Raw genomic sequence first — 15482 nt, 5'->3', positions numbered from 1 at the left:
GATACAGGGTATTTTCTGTTTCATGAAGAGCACAAAGCACAGTGCAAGTATAGTTTCACTTTAAAGATCAGAAATTCAGACACAAAGCATATTACACAGCCTGTGACATGTTACATCTGTCACCACCACTTCACCCCCTCAGAACCACGTCTGACAGACAGGCAATAACAACCACAATGTTAGTGCTGTTAGAGGCAAAAAAACGGTGTTATTGCAGTCCTTTATCCTTTTATCAACTCCTCAAATTCTCAAACTAGCTTTAAATATGGATGTATTCCCTATTTTCTTTTCTGTAATAACCAGGACTGTTTGAACATTAAGATGGATTTGATGTGAATAGTTGCATTCAAGATTTATGATGTTACAAAATGCATATAAGTGCAATTCTAAAGGTGTCATATTTTTGGTAAAACAGTAACTTTTCCCCTCAAAATTAGGAAGAATGGGACATGCCCAAACTTTGATGCGCGTGGATCGGGATTAGAACACATTAGGAGGGGTTACAAGCCAGCAATGCAGCTCATTTGCTTGCAGGGCTATTGATTGACAGGGAACTTCTCAGGGACTGATCAAGTCTGGGGACTCAACGACTCATTGGTGAGACAGGAGACGGCAGGTGAGTCTGCCGGCAGCATTGAGACCATTCTGCCCGCTAACATACCACACAAAGTCAGATGTATGTTGTAGTTTAACAAGAGGGAGGCTTTGAGGATGAGTGGTGGTGGTTTGGCAAACAGAAGAAATGTTGGTTTTGTACGTTTATGCAAACCACAGATATAATCATTCTTTTACTCGTTATTATAGCTAGACTATAACTGTAACCTACTCACTCCGAATGCAAAAACGTCCACATTCAACGTATCAACGGTTTGCAGTAACATCGATGTTACAAAATTGTCCCGGCAACTGGCAATGGGAAGCATGTGGGACTGTCCGACTTCAACATTAAGAAGATGGGAAAGCCATCGTCATGCTCATAGACTGCCATCCTACTGTACTTTCCACTGACGTTTAAACAGATGTTGAAAAGAATTGCTCCTTGAGAAAATGTACATGCTTTGTGTTGTGCATCTTCATGCATGTTGGTTGCATGGCACATCATTATTGTTATCAATGTATTGAGCGTTTGAACATTTAAAAGCTAATTTAAGCAACACATTAACAAGGGAACATTGATCATAACCCCACACTGCTGTCACCAGAGAAAACAAGTAAGGGTATATGGATGGATGGATGAGAAGACTTACTTCAGACCAAATAGGCACATGATGTTGCTTTTTTAAAATCTGCAAAATGGTATCATCATACCCGTACATTTGCGGATACTTTCCCCCCCAACACCAATCCAGGAGGGACAGGCAGGAAATGATTTGATCAAGCATGGCTTTCCTGAGCCAATTAGCAAGGCCTGGTAACAATATATACTTATGCAGTGCAGCGCCTGAACAAAAACAAACGCACCTGTTTACCAGAGTCAACTGTGTCACCTGTTATTTCAGAGCAGGTATAGCAGTCAGTCACAGCACAATACACTCCATAATTAGTCTCCAAAGAACAACAACAGATGTGGGGAGTGAAAGATGGAGAAAGTGAGTGAAAGACAAAGAGAGAGGCAGGCAGAATAATGTGTCTCTCTATATGATACCACAATGCCAAGCACAAATGGCTTCTGATTGCATGATTTAGTGTGTATTGTGTGCGCGCGCGTGTGTATGTGTGTGTGTGTGTATGTGCCATTGAAAATGGTTTGCTCTGATAACGTCCTCCCTTATAAATGCAGACGACTTGCATCCATTGAACCGATTTGACTGAATGTATTTCAAGCTTTTTACTTTCATGTGATATCAAAAGGGTCAAATTTAAATATTAGTATAATAAAATATGATTCTTCCTAAACAACAATACAGTCGCACTGCATTTTCTGCCACTTCACATTGATATACTGTAAATAAATTCTTAATCGAGTCACGTTTAAGTGTAATTGGAATAAACTCATAAAAAGCTTGACAAGAATGGTCACAACTGAATTTGCCGGGGCTTTTATGTCTTTTTCATATCAAAGTATTGTTTACATTAACAAAAATAAACTACTTGTAAGAAATGTTCTACATGGGTGAAACTGAAAGTGGGAAAGCCGATGACTTCAAGGGTTTGTGATGTTGTTGTTAAAAAGCCAAAAAATATATAAAGAGAAAGCAAGATACAATATTTGCCTCTGAGGTTATATCAACAGCTGTGGAAATGCTGTTATTGAGAAATAAAAGACCTTCGAAAGTCTATTCCGTGCAGCCAGTCGGTGCTGTTGACCTCTGACCTCTGATGCGATGAAAACGCCTTCCCGGGCACAGCGACTCAAATTGGTTTTATTCTTTTATCATCAGATGTCTAACCAGAAAAATCATCTCAGTGTTGTGTGGGAGGATTTTTTTCACTCAACAGCTTCGGTGATGATAAACTATAAAAACCACAGTTAAATCTATCCGTGCAAAACATCAGTAATGGGAGCATCGGCCTTTCAAGACCCTTATCAGCTGAATCCTTGTCAGCAGGGTCAAAGCTGAGATGTGTCCTCTATCTACATTCGGGGGGAGGAGGGGGGGGCAGCACATTTATATTCACAGCAATGTCTCAGTTTATACAACCCCTGTAAAAACAACCATATGTTGCGCAGGGTGAGCCCCGTAAAACAGAGCTCGTTAACAAGTCCACACTCAAGACACACACTCTTTTTGTGGGTAAAGCATATTCCTGCACAAAAGTCTATGAACATGCATGCGCTCACACACAATATCAATGCCGAGCACGATGAGCATGTCGAGGATAATGCATACTCCACACAACAACACTGTGCGTATAAACAACACAACAGCTCACTTATGGTGTAAATACCAAGGAAATCACTGAGCGGCTTGTTATTCTCCACCAAAAAGTGCCACCTTGAAATTTTTTTTACTGCAATTTACTATTCGGACAACCAAAGACATGAATTTGTCCATCGGACTGTGGTTAACACTGTGATGGATGAAAAGATGGCAATTTCAAATGCTCTTTTTACATTTTCTTTTGCTTTCAAAGCAAAGCGCTCAGTGCGACTGCAGCATCTGGGTCATCCCCAGACAACACAACTGGAGGAAGTTGTTTTTATGGAAAGTGCAACTATTTATATGACAAAATCTTCCTAACTTGGTCTCTGTGAGCTACTCGAAATCTACACAGCAACTTGCACCACACATATGCAGCAGTAGAGTTGCTTTGGATGGGCACCAGTGGAGTCAAACTAATTCATGCATACATTTTGCTGCGACTAGATGCAAATATGAGTGGTTGTTTTAGACTCTGATGCATAGGAGAGGTTGCTAACTTTCAGTACATCACTCGTTATAAGTGCCATATATATCTGAACTTAGTCAAATGACATCTCCGGTAATCCTACTTACTTTTGGTGACGACGCCCTCGAGCCTGATGATGTTGGGGTGGTCAAACTGGCCCATGATTGATGCCTCGCGCAGGAAGTCCCGCCTCTGACGCTCTACATAGCCGCCCTTCAGTGTCTTTATTGCCACGGCGATCTCCTTCTTCCCCGGCGTTCTCAGGCGGCCGCTGCACACCTCGCCAAACTCACCTGAAGCACACACACATCGTATCACTCTCACATATCAGAGGCAGCACGGTCTGCCACCTGAGGGCACTGTTGCAGTTCCCATCTAAACTCCAGCATTATTGCCTCTTCTCTGATTACTTCAACTTCATGAAATTCTTTCTTTCACCTTCGAAAAAAAGCTTTGAATCTATTGTTACAATTGCTTTTGTTCTTTAAACCGGTTCAGCTTTAATATTCCTACAGTCTGTGCTGAGAAAATGACAGTGAGACACTTGGAAATGGGAAAAGGCATCCTCTTAAGTGAGTACAATGAAGCAGGTTTCACCATAATTATATGTGTGGAATGAAAACAGATCCTCTTCTTTGGCATATTTACAGCCATTGTTATTCTCAGCAACATGAAACAATCCTCTCCCGTCCACATGGTGAACGGTAAAGACAGTAGTGTATAATTGTGTGTGCGCATACCTGCTCCGATCACCCTCTCGATGCGGATCCTGGAGGGGTCAATCTCCTTGGTGAACTCGTGGACAGCTTGCGTCGGGTCTTCATACGTATCAGGGTCCACATAGGTCTTTATTCCAGGGAAAGGGGCTGTGGGGACAGAGAGACAGATACAATGAGTGAGAGTGTCTGAGGGATGGCTTTTTAATATCTTCCACCAGGCTGAAAGGTAACATTTGCTAAAAGTAGACAATTTAAAAAAAAACTAAAATGAAAGAATGCATGAAAACAGTACTGCTTCTGCTTTTACCGCCACTATGACTATTTATACTACAACTACTGCTGCTGTGGCTTCAAATTCACTCAACAAGAGCACGGGGGGTATATCTGCAGTTGCCAGGAGGTGCGTGGAAAGATTGTGGAATTTTGAAAATAAATTATGATTTGATTAAAAAATATATAATTACATATTTTGGGGAGAATAACCACACAATTTAGAGAAATGTATTTGACACCTTGGGTAATATTTCCTTACTATTTTTGGATTAAGGATGTTAAATATCTGCTCTCCGGCAAAGCACGAAAGCAAAGGTGTTACCTCTCAATTTCCTCTCATTTGGCGACTGTGGGTCAGTGGTTAGCAGGCCTGATTTTCAATCAGGGGGTTGGTGGTTCAATCCCCGCCCTAGTCGATGTGTCCTTGAGCAAGACACTTAACCCTGAATTGTTCCCTGTAGCTGTGTCTACGGTGTATGAATGTAACATGATTGTAAGTCGCTTTGGATAAAAACGTCAGCTAAATTACATGGAATGTAACCTCACTACCAAAATAAAACACACACACACACACAAACAACACAATGAGTCGTCTCTGACAAACAACCCTGTGTTCCTCTCAAAGCTTCACAGCTTGAGCTGAGACAAGACACAGGCACACTCACATATAAGGTGTGTGTTTTAATCTGGGCTATCAGAGCACTATGTGGCAGCTTGTTAGCCACCTTCAGGAAACAAAACGTATGTATATTTTTTATCTTGCCTTTAGCTATCTTTTTCTGCCTTTCTAGCCTCAAGAAAAGTGTCCTCTTAAAGCTGCCTCATTTATCTGTGTCCTCTTCTGTCTCTGCCTCTACCTTTCAACCTATTCTTCAATTCTTGTTTCTCTCACCTCTCGGTTGCTCCTCTAGCAATCTTCCCATGTCTCGCCCTAATCCTTGTCTGTGTGCTCACTTTCAAACATCTTTCTTTTTTTTTTCACTCAACAGCTCTCATTACAATTTTTGTTTTTCATGTCGGAAATGAAAAGTTAGGTATTAAAAGACAAAAGAGAGGCAACACAGGCAGAGAGGTACAAGAGCGCCGAAGCAGACAGATTAGTCAAAAGAGAAGAAAACAAATGCCCATGTAGAAGATCCAATGTTGAGTGCTAGAGAGGAAACAGACAGATGAAGGAACCTGGTGGTTGAAAATAGCAATATTTTTGAGAGATGTAGACATTGATTTACCATGTCCATTCTGATAATCGGTCCTCCTTTTCTCCTCTGGAGACATCTTGGCCTTAAAGTACCACTGACACCTGGAAAACACATTGATGGACAGAGTTAAAGTCACAATCTGGAAAATCTGTTTTGTTCTCTTTGGCGGCACCTATGGTGATAAGCGGTAATGGCAAGTGGGTTGTGGATCTCTCTTCCCAGAGATCCCCACAGTGGCAGTAGATATTGGGATTTGCACATGTTTCATTGACTGTTGGTCTTTTCTTTGTTGGTTTAGCCATAATAATACACGGAGGTCAGAAAAAACAAGGTTCTATGAGTTGAAGTGAATTAAGAAAAAGAAAACTTGTTACATACTGTAGATAACTTGAGTAACAGTGAATGAGTAGTTATTAGTATTACAAAAACAGTTATTCATTGTTGAAAACAAGAAAATGTTCATACATTTATACATTTCTGGAAATCCTGGAATCCCCACTGAAAACCAATTTGCAGCAGAAAGAGACTCATGTCAACTCTTGAGTTGTCAAGACAACAGCTCCATTTACATAACACACTTGCTGGCCGACATTTCAGCATCTTGTTCAAACACCTCAATGTGGCAATAATACAGGTCATAAAGTTTCTACAGGAGAGGCAGATTTGAACCCTTTTGGTCGACCAATATAGATTTTTCAATAACAAACGTTGATATTTAGAGAGAAGGGCAGCCAGTATGTAGTGCAGATATCATGTTGAACGGTCATTTGTAAAAGTCAGTGAGCTGAAATTTAGTTGATTCATAATCAAAACTTCTTTGTTTCTCTAGAATCTTTTAATTTTATTTGATGATTTCACAAGAATCTTCAATAATCTTCAAATTATTATTGCTAGCCCAATAAGAAATGTTGCAATCAAAGATACTGGATGAAAAGGATTGCTTTTAAAATAATCCAGATTATATCTGAGTTCACTGCTGTTTCTTATTGTTTTAAATTGAGTTAATGTAAAGCACATTGTAATCCTGTCACATGTTCTACGGCTATAGACATTGAAACTGTGGTGAAAAATGTAATGTTGCTGGTGTGATGTCAATATGTGTGCATGTGTGTTTTAGCTTCTGCAGTCAACACAAAAATGTGATTTTTTAGCAGCTCTTTTCACACTTTTGCACAACAGAGACAGACTTGTTATCGCTGAAGTGTCATCTTCAGATAATCAGGAACTGCTGCATGTGACAACAAATAAAGAGTTCATATGGGAGGTTGCTATGAGCTGTTTCATGGAAAAATACCACAATAAAACATGTGAGGGATAGACAGATCAAAACCAGAAAGTAAAGACAGAGAAAGAGGTAGCCTAAGATCTCAAAGGCTAATTAGTCCAGTACAGTACCAACACATTAAATCTTCATTGGAACACAGATGAATATAATCAGCTCATGAAAGCTTCTGAAACCTTTCTGGTAATAAACCAAAACTCAACCGGATCACACAGCAGAGGAATGGCTCAAAGAGGCAGTGAATATGTCCCAGAATGAAACAGAATACAACTTGCAAAAAAAGTCTGGCCTTGGAAGATATGGTTTACAGATTAACTTAATGTAATGCAAATGGAAGAGGAAATATACACATCAACACACAGATTCAAAAGTCTTGAGAAAATAAAGTACATGGACTTAACTTAAAGGAACAGAAACACTTTCACAGAGAGAATTAAATGCATTGACTGTTTCAAAAACTCCTGTGTGTGTGTGTGTGTGTGTGTGTGTGTGTATTTATCTGGGCACTGAGACAACAAGAGACAGTCAATGGCTGATAAGAAGCTGCTGCCAAGAAAGTCTGAAAAGCTGAAAGATTAGATGACAGCATCAGCAAAATACCAGAGAGGAATTTATCCAAATTGATGTTTGGATGTTATACTGAAATAAAAAGTGAAGAAAACACAACGTACCCCGTCAGAATCACACATGGAACCAAGAAGAGCGCTCATGGCAAAGTACATTGGGGCAGACAGGAATTTGAATCCCAGATCACCTTCTCCTTTTTGCAACTGTATCATAACGATAAACTACTTGTGCATCAGTCCAGTTTTCACTCTCCTTTCAGCTCTGTTTTGGTCTCCACAAACTCCTAAATGTCTCTTTGGGATTCTTTTGTATTGATAAGCATCGAAATTAACTATTTTCCTAAAGGATAAATTTCCTCCTCATGGGAAGCATCCACAAAACAATGGCCGAGAGTATTATTGTATTGCCTAATAAAGTGGCAAAGTTACACGGTGATATTGAATAAATCAGGAGTCGAAATGCCCACAATGCACTCTGGGAGAAAGTGTGTATAAGCGCTTGCTTGTATGAATGTGTGTGTGTGTGGGTTCATGTGATCATATTTGAGCCTCCTTCTCTTTGAAGACTTAACATAATCCGGGTCGCCACATTAGAGCAGGTGTCAGGGGGTTACGAGCTGCAGGTTGCCAGATTGAGTTTCTGCTAAGTGAAGTCTGTGGGATCCTGGACACTGATAGACAGAGCAGATAACATGGTGGCTAACACTGGCTAGGAGGAAAAGAAGGGGATTTGGAAAGCTACTGTTGACCTCTGGTGATGGGGTCAAGCTGTTCATTAAAGAAATGGTGGCATGTGCCTTTATCAGTCTTTTCCAGTCCTATCCTCTGATCCCCTTTATCCGTCTATCCCTCTGTCTCACTGGCTTTCATGCTGAAAAGAGGCCGCACATCCAGACACAGACACACACAAAGACAGTTATCACACACACAGACCTTGGCTTCTGTCACTGCTCTCTGGGCTGTTGAGCATTGTTACATTACATATTCACAAGCACTTTACACGCCCACACATACACATGCACCTCCATAAAACAACCTTGCCAAGAGCCCTAATCAAAGCATCAGTGTAATTCAAACCACTCCCCTCTTGCCCCAACATCCCTCACAGTCACCTCACCATGGCATAACCCTCTGCTGCTACAGAGGGCACAGGAAGGGAGGATGAAAGAAAATCCAAAGAACACGATTCAAAAATAAAAAGTAGCAGTAGACTGACAGGCAGCTCAAGGATAAAGAGCACACATTCAGTGAAACTCTTCAGCTAGGTGTGCAGTCGTGGCAGCTTGGCTCGAGTGGAAGTGTTCACTCTTCAAATTTACCACGAGCACATGCAAACATAGATGGAACTCAAGGACGCTTTTAGGGCAACCAGGTGTGAAAACTCCTCGTACAGCGGGTCCTCTTATATCCTCACTTGTGTTGTAGGACCTTACATCTATGAGAGCTGTGTGACTGAAAGCTCTCTCATTTTTCCCTGGCAGCTCAAATGTATTTGGAGTTTTTTTTTTGAAATTGGAAGAGAGTGAAAGTTCCTCCCACTCAGGGCAAAAGGATCACAGATATGACGGATCGTGATGAAGTCAGAAAACACTCCGACTGTTGCAGCGACTGCTTTTAGCTAGATTAAAGTAAAAAAGGTCCTTCTTGTGCTCCAAGGCAAAAAGCCTGAAGGGCTTGTTTTACCACATGGTGTGTGTGTGAGAGCAGTAAAAAAAGATACTCCTACACACTGTGATCACATCATACAAATAAGTAGAACATTTTACAATCTTTATCATAAATCTTCTGCTTTCAGTTAAGGGGATGGCCTTAAACACCCTTTCACATTCACCTCATGCCGACGCTTAAGGACTTTCCTGTGAGGCAGTGCACCTTGTTTGATGAAAATATTGATCTCATATCTGTTAAGTTTACTGCTCACTTGTGGACATTCTCTGGCAACCAGCACAGTTCACTCCTAAAATGAATATGTGAGTTTTTTACGGGTGCCAGACAAATCTACAAAATGTTTTGCAGTGTTCACAAAATGTATGCCTTATGCAATCAGCACCTGGGATAGTATCATTCTTTTCCTGGACTATTAACAACAATATATATATGTATATATATATATATATATATATATATATATATATATATATATATATATATATATACAGTATATATTAAAAAAACACATTTGCTTCAAAGTTCAAATTCACTTGTGAAAATAATTAAAAATTCTAATATTTTTTCAGAATGTTCTCAGTGTTGCTGAAAGAAGAAGCTTAACGGATATTTAGTATATATAAGTGTATAGTTACTCGACAATAAGACAGAGGCCAGTCACAAGCTGTGACGACTAACTGCAGTTGGCTTGTTCACTCAGTTGCTGACAAGACAGTTTAGATGGTTCATTCAAGAGACATTTTGGTGCCATTGACTCCTGTCTCACAACCGTCTGCAAACCATTCCTCTTTAGTGGAGCGGTTTAAACTCTGACAGAGAAGAGTTCAATAAAAGTTTGTGTTGCAACACAACCAATAAGATAGAATGCTTTGCTCCATTTAATACTCAAAGGCCAGTGCTGTCAAGATGGTTCGCTATTGGTCAATAGTGCAACTTTGTGAGTCACAAGTTGCACAAGTGAAACATTTTGTGGATTCATCTGCCCCCGCAAGAAAATTAACTGGATCCATTTTGATGTTTTAAAAATATTAGTGTGACCAGGCCTCCAGGAAATACTAATAATATTACCAATAACTTTGGGCACTTTTTGTGAGACATATAGGAGCAAAGATGCTGCTGGCTGTGGTATGGACTTCAGCTGAGGAGTGACACTTTATGTTCAAGTTTATTGTACTTACCGACCACCAATTGTATTTTTTGCAAGAACCGACAATAGAAATTGATATGGAAATTGATACTTTAGGAAAAAAGATAAACATAGGTATGAACCCAACATGACATAATATGACATAATTCCTGTCCTGACAAACAAAACAAATGAAATAAACGAGAGCGTGGATGACCTTAATCGCACTAGTGAACAAACAGGAGTATTGAGGGCCTTAAAAACTCCACTTTCTTGGACTATCTGATCTAGAAAAAGTAATCATAAGTGCAATCGATGGCTTAGAGGAACATTTTGAGATCAAACAAAAAGTAAATTAAACTGACGGTTACAGCCGTAGATTGGACTTGAGGCAGCACGGCCTCACAGAGAAAACATCTGAGAACATTCAATCAAAAGTCAAAGATATTTGTAGAGCTGCACTTCCTGAGGCAGAGAAAAATTATGTTGTTTCTGCCATTGATGCTGTTCATTGTTTTACCTTGTTAGGTTTATTTACCCCTTTATCATTCACGAGATTTCCCAGCATAGCTGTCTCCTGCTTCAACCTGAGCAGATGTCTAATCAACCAGAATAAGTGAAAGCACCAAAAGCAACTTAATCACAATGTAGGGTTATTTACAGTCCAAACTAAATTGTTGAAGCAAAATGTAATTCATTCTTTGTTGTGTAAGGTTTTGCCAATTTCTGGAGGAAATACTGAACTACACTGTAAGGCAAGTAATATAAGGCAAGTTGCTTCACAAACCAAATCTGCCTTTTTTTCAAAGCAAATATTTTGACATGACTTTGCAGGAATGCCACATATGCAATTCACATTACTAATAAGGGAAGCACTCTGTGTATGCTGGCTCACTGACAAGGCTTAAATTCCCTCTTAAAAATATATTTTTTAAAAAGTATACCATTTGTAACAATATATCCGGTGCAGACAACAGTGACTGGTTGATTTTAAAAGTCAAAATGCAGACAAGACAGTACATCAAGGTGGTGAAGTGCTCTTACCTTCCAGTGATCAGGAGGAAGAGGGTGAGGATGACGAGGAGAGTGAAGCCACCCACTGCTGCTGTGACAATGACCAACACCTGGCCCTGGTCAGAGGCAATGTCTGATGCTGGAGGTAGCAGAGAAGGGAGGATGGTTCAGAAGAAAGGAACAGATGTAGCATTGGGCAGAGACAATGTGAAAAAGAAGGCACAGAAGAAGAAGGATGGGGGGGGGGGGGGGGGGAGTTGAATATAAAGAGAAGGTTGGGATGATAAAAGCAGTGAGGAGAGAAAAGAAGGAAATTAGACGGGCGGCAGTATAGAGTGAGAAGAAAGAGCACATATTCATTCAACATCATCTTCAATATTCCTCTTCATCAATGCACCATACATAGACCATGTACCCTCTCTTAATAGGCAAATATTACGGAGAGATGTTCGATCAGCTCTTTGTGATGCAAAAAACCCTCCGTCAGCTTCAGTACTGGAATGATTCATATGCCTGCTGCTCTTTAATTAATATTATTCATTCATGAAATTGTGATTTAGTCTATGATCATTTGGTTAAATCGGTCGCATTTGATATTCATCATTTTCCCATTTCTATGTCTTGTCACAAGGCTAACGAATCCAAGATAATTGAAAGATGATTGCCATTACCAAACCTATTTCTATAATAATTCACGCTTAATGAATATGAATTGGAGATCAGGGAGTGTCGTAGCTGGCCAAAAGAATGAAGCTTGTGTTGGTTTATACAGTATGTATGTTTAGTGAAGAGCATGTATGTGTGCACAGGCAGCGTGTCACCAATGTGTGTGTGTGTGTGTGTTTGTGTGTGTTGGATAAAGGTAATTACAGACCACTCAGAGGGAGGAAGAATACAATTGGCGGTGGCTAGATCACACGAGACCATTCACCCAGACGTCAACTTCACACACTCTTCACATCACTAACTAAGCAGATGTGTTGAACTGATGCTGCTATAATGAGGTGTGTGTGTGTGCGTGTATATATATGTGTGTGTGTAGAAAAAGAGAGAGAGAGAGAGAGAGAGAGAGAGAGAGAGAGAGAGAGATAAGGGTCGCAGAGGACAGGATGAAGAATCGACGATTCTGAGCGATGACAGAAGAGAAGTGAAGACAAACGCCAGAGGAAGAGACAGACGAACACGAAGACGGACGGAAAAAAAACGAACGCATGAGACGACAGTGACTGACATGTGGACGGACAGACTGACAGGGAGGGAGAGAGCGGCCGGGGCCGAATGTGCTTTCTCTTTCAGATAAAAGGCCAAGCAATACAAAGGCTTGGCCAAGCACCGTCTGATCCTCAGATAAAGCAAAGCTCTGCAGCTTTGGAAGGGAGAGGGCCACTGAGCCAAATCACCCCTCAACAATACCTGAACCAACATAAAAGGGCAGCTGGATCTTTGTATTTCGCGAGTAGACTTGCAATAAAGCTACTGCTCAGATGCACACAAAAAATGTATTGATTCAAAATACACCGAACATCAAGGCTGTGTTGTCGGACTCCCTTGGTGATTGTATTCAATTCTTCAATTGCCATTGCAACTGATATTTTGACCTTTCAGGGGTTTAGGTTTCGTGAATGCAACCTGTAGAACATTCATACTGTCGGGCAGGTGAAATGTTGTGGCTGCAATGAAATCAGTTGTTATCAAAGATATTCAAATCTTTGTCGCATTCATTAACCTCTAAAATTCAGCATTGTTTACACTTTAACCCGTTACATTGAAATATGTGGATAATATTTACACACATTTAAATATTTTCATTTCACTTTCACAACAGTTTCCAATCATATTCTTTTTTCAGACTGAATGTCTTTACACACCTGGGGCATTGTTTGTTTCGTCCACTTAATTTACACATTAATATATGTTCTAAAACCTTTTTTTGGGTCGTCACAACCTCCAAAGCTTTTAACTACTCTAACACCATATACCATTTTACCATTTTGTATGATTTTACAGTACAAAATCAATCTTCCCTTTATGTAGGGTTCAACTTCTCCATGGTCCAACACTAACATCAACATAAAATACATTGTAATACAAGTTGATACATATTGTTGAATGTACTTATATCTGCAGAAATAAACTTGCTTTTATAGAAAGCGTGCTACAATAGGAACTCACATTCCCTGGTTGTTGTATTTATACCTAACAGGGTAATGTGGGAGTTCTGTTCACTTTAAGCAACGCAAATCTGTTGCTAGGATTAGGAGATACCAGTGTAATGCTATCGTGTTTGGGATATCCAGGTTTATTACATTCCTGTGTACATTTTCCAGGATGCTGTGTCGAAGTTGCTACAATAGTTAGAACCCTACTCTGGCTGCTCTTGTTGGGGGGCTCATATCCAGGCTTATTATTAGCTGTTGTGGTGCAGGCTACCCTGAGTGCTACTTCAGGCTACAGGACATGAACATCATCTGACCCTGAATTGCTCCTTGCAGCCTCCTCTTGCAGAAATTCAACCTGAAATTGAGCATTTGTTAGCACGAGCAAAGGTCTCAACTTAATAGTGCCAATAAATACGTGGATTTTGAGACTGCTATTGTTTGTTCATACAGCCGCTGCTGTTGTCTGTCCTTGTCGCCTATGTGGACTAGTAATGGATGGCCGACCCTCGTCAAAAGCTTCCTCTCAACCTGTCACTAAGAGTGAGATGTTTTGGTTGCAGCCATTCTTTCAGAATTCTTCACTTGTAAAGTTTACTGCAATAAAGAACGTCACACAAACCTAATGCTAATTATGATCTAACCCCAGACTAGTCCTAATGTAAAAGTTGTTTCCAGGGGGGGAGCAACCACATTCTTTGGAGTATTTTCAAATATCTTGTCATTTTGCTGTGAAGTGCACACATTGATACAAAGACAGGTGTATCCCTGCCCAGTAACAAGTGTTGTAGATGGTCCCAGGTACTCACAGTCTCCTGTTGTTTTGTATTCATATTTAGGGGTGTAGGAACTGTATCCAGCTGGTGTACGGGTCCGTACACAGAAGACGTACCAAGTGGCTGGTATTAAACCTGAGATGATCACACTGGGAGCCTTGGTGCGCGTCGACGAGTAGCTCAACTGCTCGTGTTCCTGCAAGAGAGAGTGGAAGATGTTTTAATAATCCAAGCAATATAGGACACTATCACATACCCAAATCTGTTTGGCTCGTCCAAATCAGAGTGAAACTGATGCTTTTGGTTAGTTTTCTATTTAATTCAATTCAGTTTATTTTATATAGCCCAATATCACAAATTTGCCTCAGAGGGCTTTACAATCTGTACACATGACATCCCTGTCCCAGGACCTCACATCGGATCGAAAATAACCTTTCACAGGGGAAAAAAGGGAAGAAACCTTCAGGAGAGCAACAGAGGAGGATCCCTCTCCCCGGATGGACAGATGCAATAGATGTCATGTGTACACATTTAGTCTGGTTTGGTTTCACAGTGCTCTAATTAAAGCAGACCTCTGTATGTCTCTTTGGCTCAGATGTTAAACAAACAACAAACATCTGCAAAGGTCTTAGTCACGCCTCTCCCACTCCTTTACCTGTCCCGATCGAACATCAAATTTCTGTAGTTGTACTGATATCATTGTCTTTTAAAATAAAGTTGTGCACATAATCATGCAGAAAGAGTATAATGTCTCGTCAGCTTAAAAAGGGTTAGACTATTCGCCCTTGGAAGGATATTTGGATGTATTTGTGCCTTGAGACCATTAAATTGCAGTAAAGATACTTACTGTACTCCTATTCCTAACTATCAAAATGACTAACTACCAGATATCGCTGTGAGGCAGCATTGCGCTTACATCTCAACATTGCAAAATACTTTTCTGGTCTAATAAAAATGGAGCCTCTGGCATTTCAGGAAAAAAACAATTAAACTAAAGAAGCCACTTTTTAATTGACGATCAGTATTGAAACCATATATCTACAAATGAATATATCTGTCCAACAAGACCTCCACAACTTGAGCTCTTATTGAGCTTATTTGGATTCGTGGACAGTCTCCGCTGATGCTGTGTTGCAGAGCTTAACTTTTCACGCACTACTTCCCTTTATTTGGACAACATCATGGATAAGCCGTTTTCGCAGGATAAAATCCCCGGTCAACTGTGTTTTATGTGACACTTTAATCAATGGACTACATTGCTGTGCGAGGATGCTTAGACAGTAAGCGCCATGCAATATCTGTTGATTGTATTATAAATAACCAAACAATGAATGGAGGACCTGTAACAAATTGTACACACTTAAATGGTCCTT

General features: G+C 40.2%; 1 protein-coding gene across 1 annotated transcript in view; it reads right to left on the bottom strand.

Moving 5' to 3' along the window:
* The window catches only part of epha6 (eph receptor A6), a 131817-nt gene that overhangs the window by 9822 nt on the left and 106513 nt on the right, over positions 1-15482 (bottom strand). The window contains exons 7-11 of the mRNA XM_034561192.1: positions 14143-14305; positions 11208-11316; positions 5552-5622; positions 4071-4196; positions 3438-3623 (exon numbers count right to left, since the gene is read on the bottom strand). Of these exons, the coding sequence (XP_034417083.1) occupies positions 3438-3623; positions 4071-4196; positions 5552-5622; positions 11208-11316; positions 14143-14305 (655 nt within the window). The remainder of the gene's footprint in view (positions 1-3437; positions 3624-4070; positions 4197-5551; positions 5623-11207; positions 11317-14142; positions 14306-15482) is intronic.

This window comes from Cyclopterus lumpus, chromosome 21 (genome assembly GCF_009769545.1).
Source record: "Cyclopterus lumpus isolate fCycLum1 chromosome 21, fCycLum1.pri, whole genome shotgun sequence".
Classification (NCBI taxonomy): domain Eukaryota; kingdom Metazoa; phylum Chordata; class Actinopteri; order Perciformes; family Cyclopteridae; genus Cyclopterus; species Cyclopterus lumpus.
Note: the sequence above shows the minus strand (reverse complement) of the source record. Positions and strands in the feature narration are given on the sequence as shown.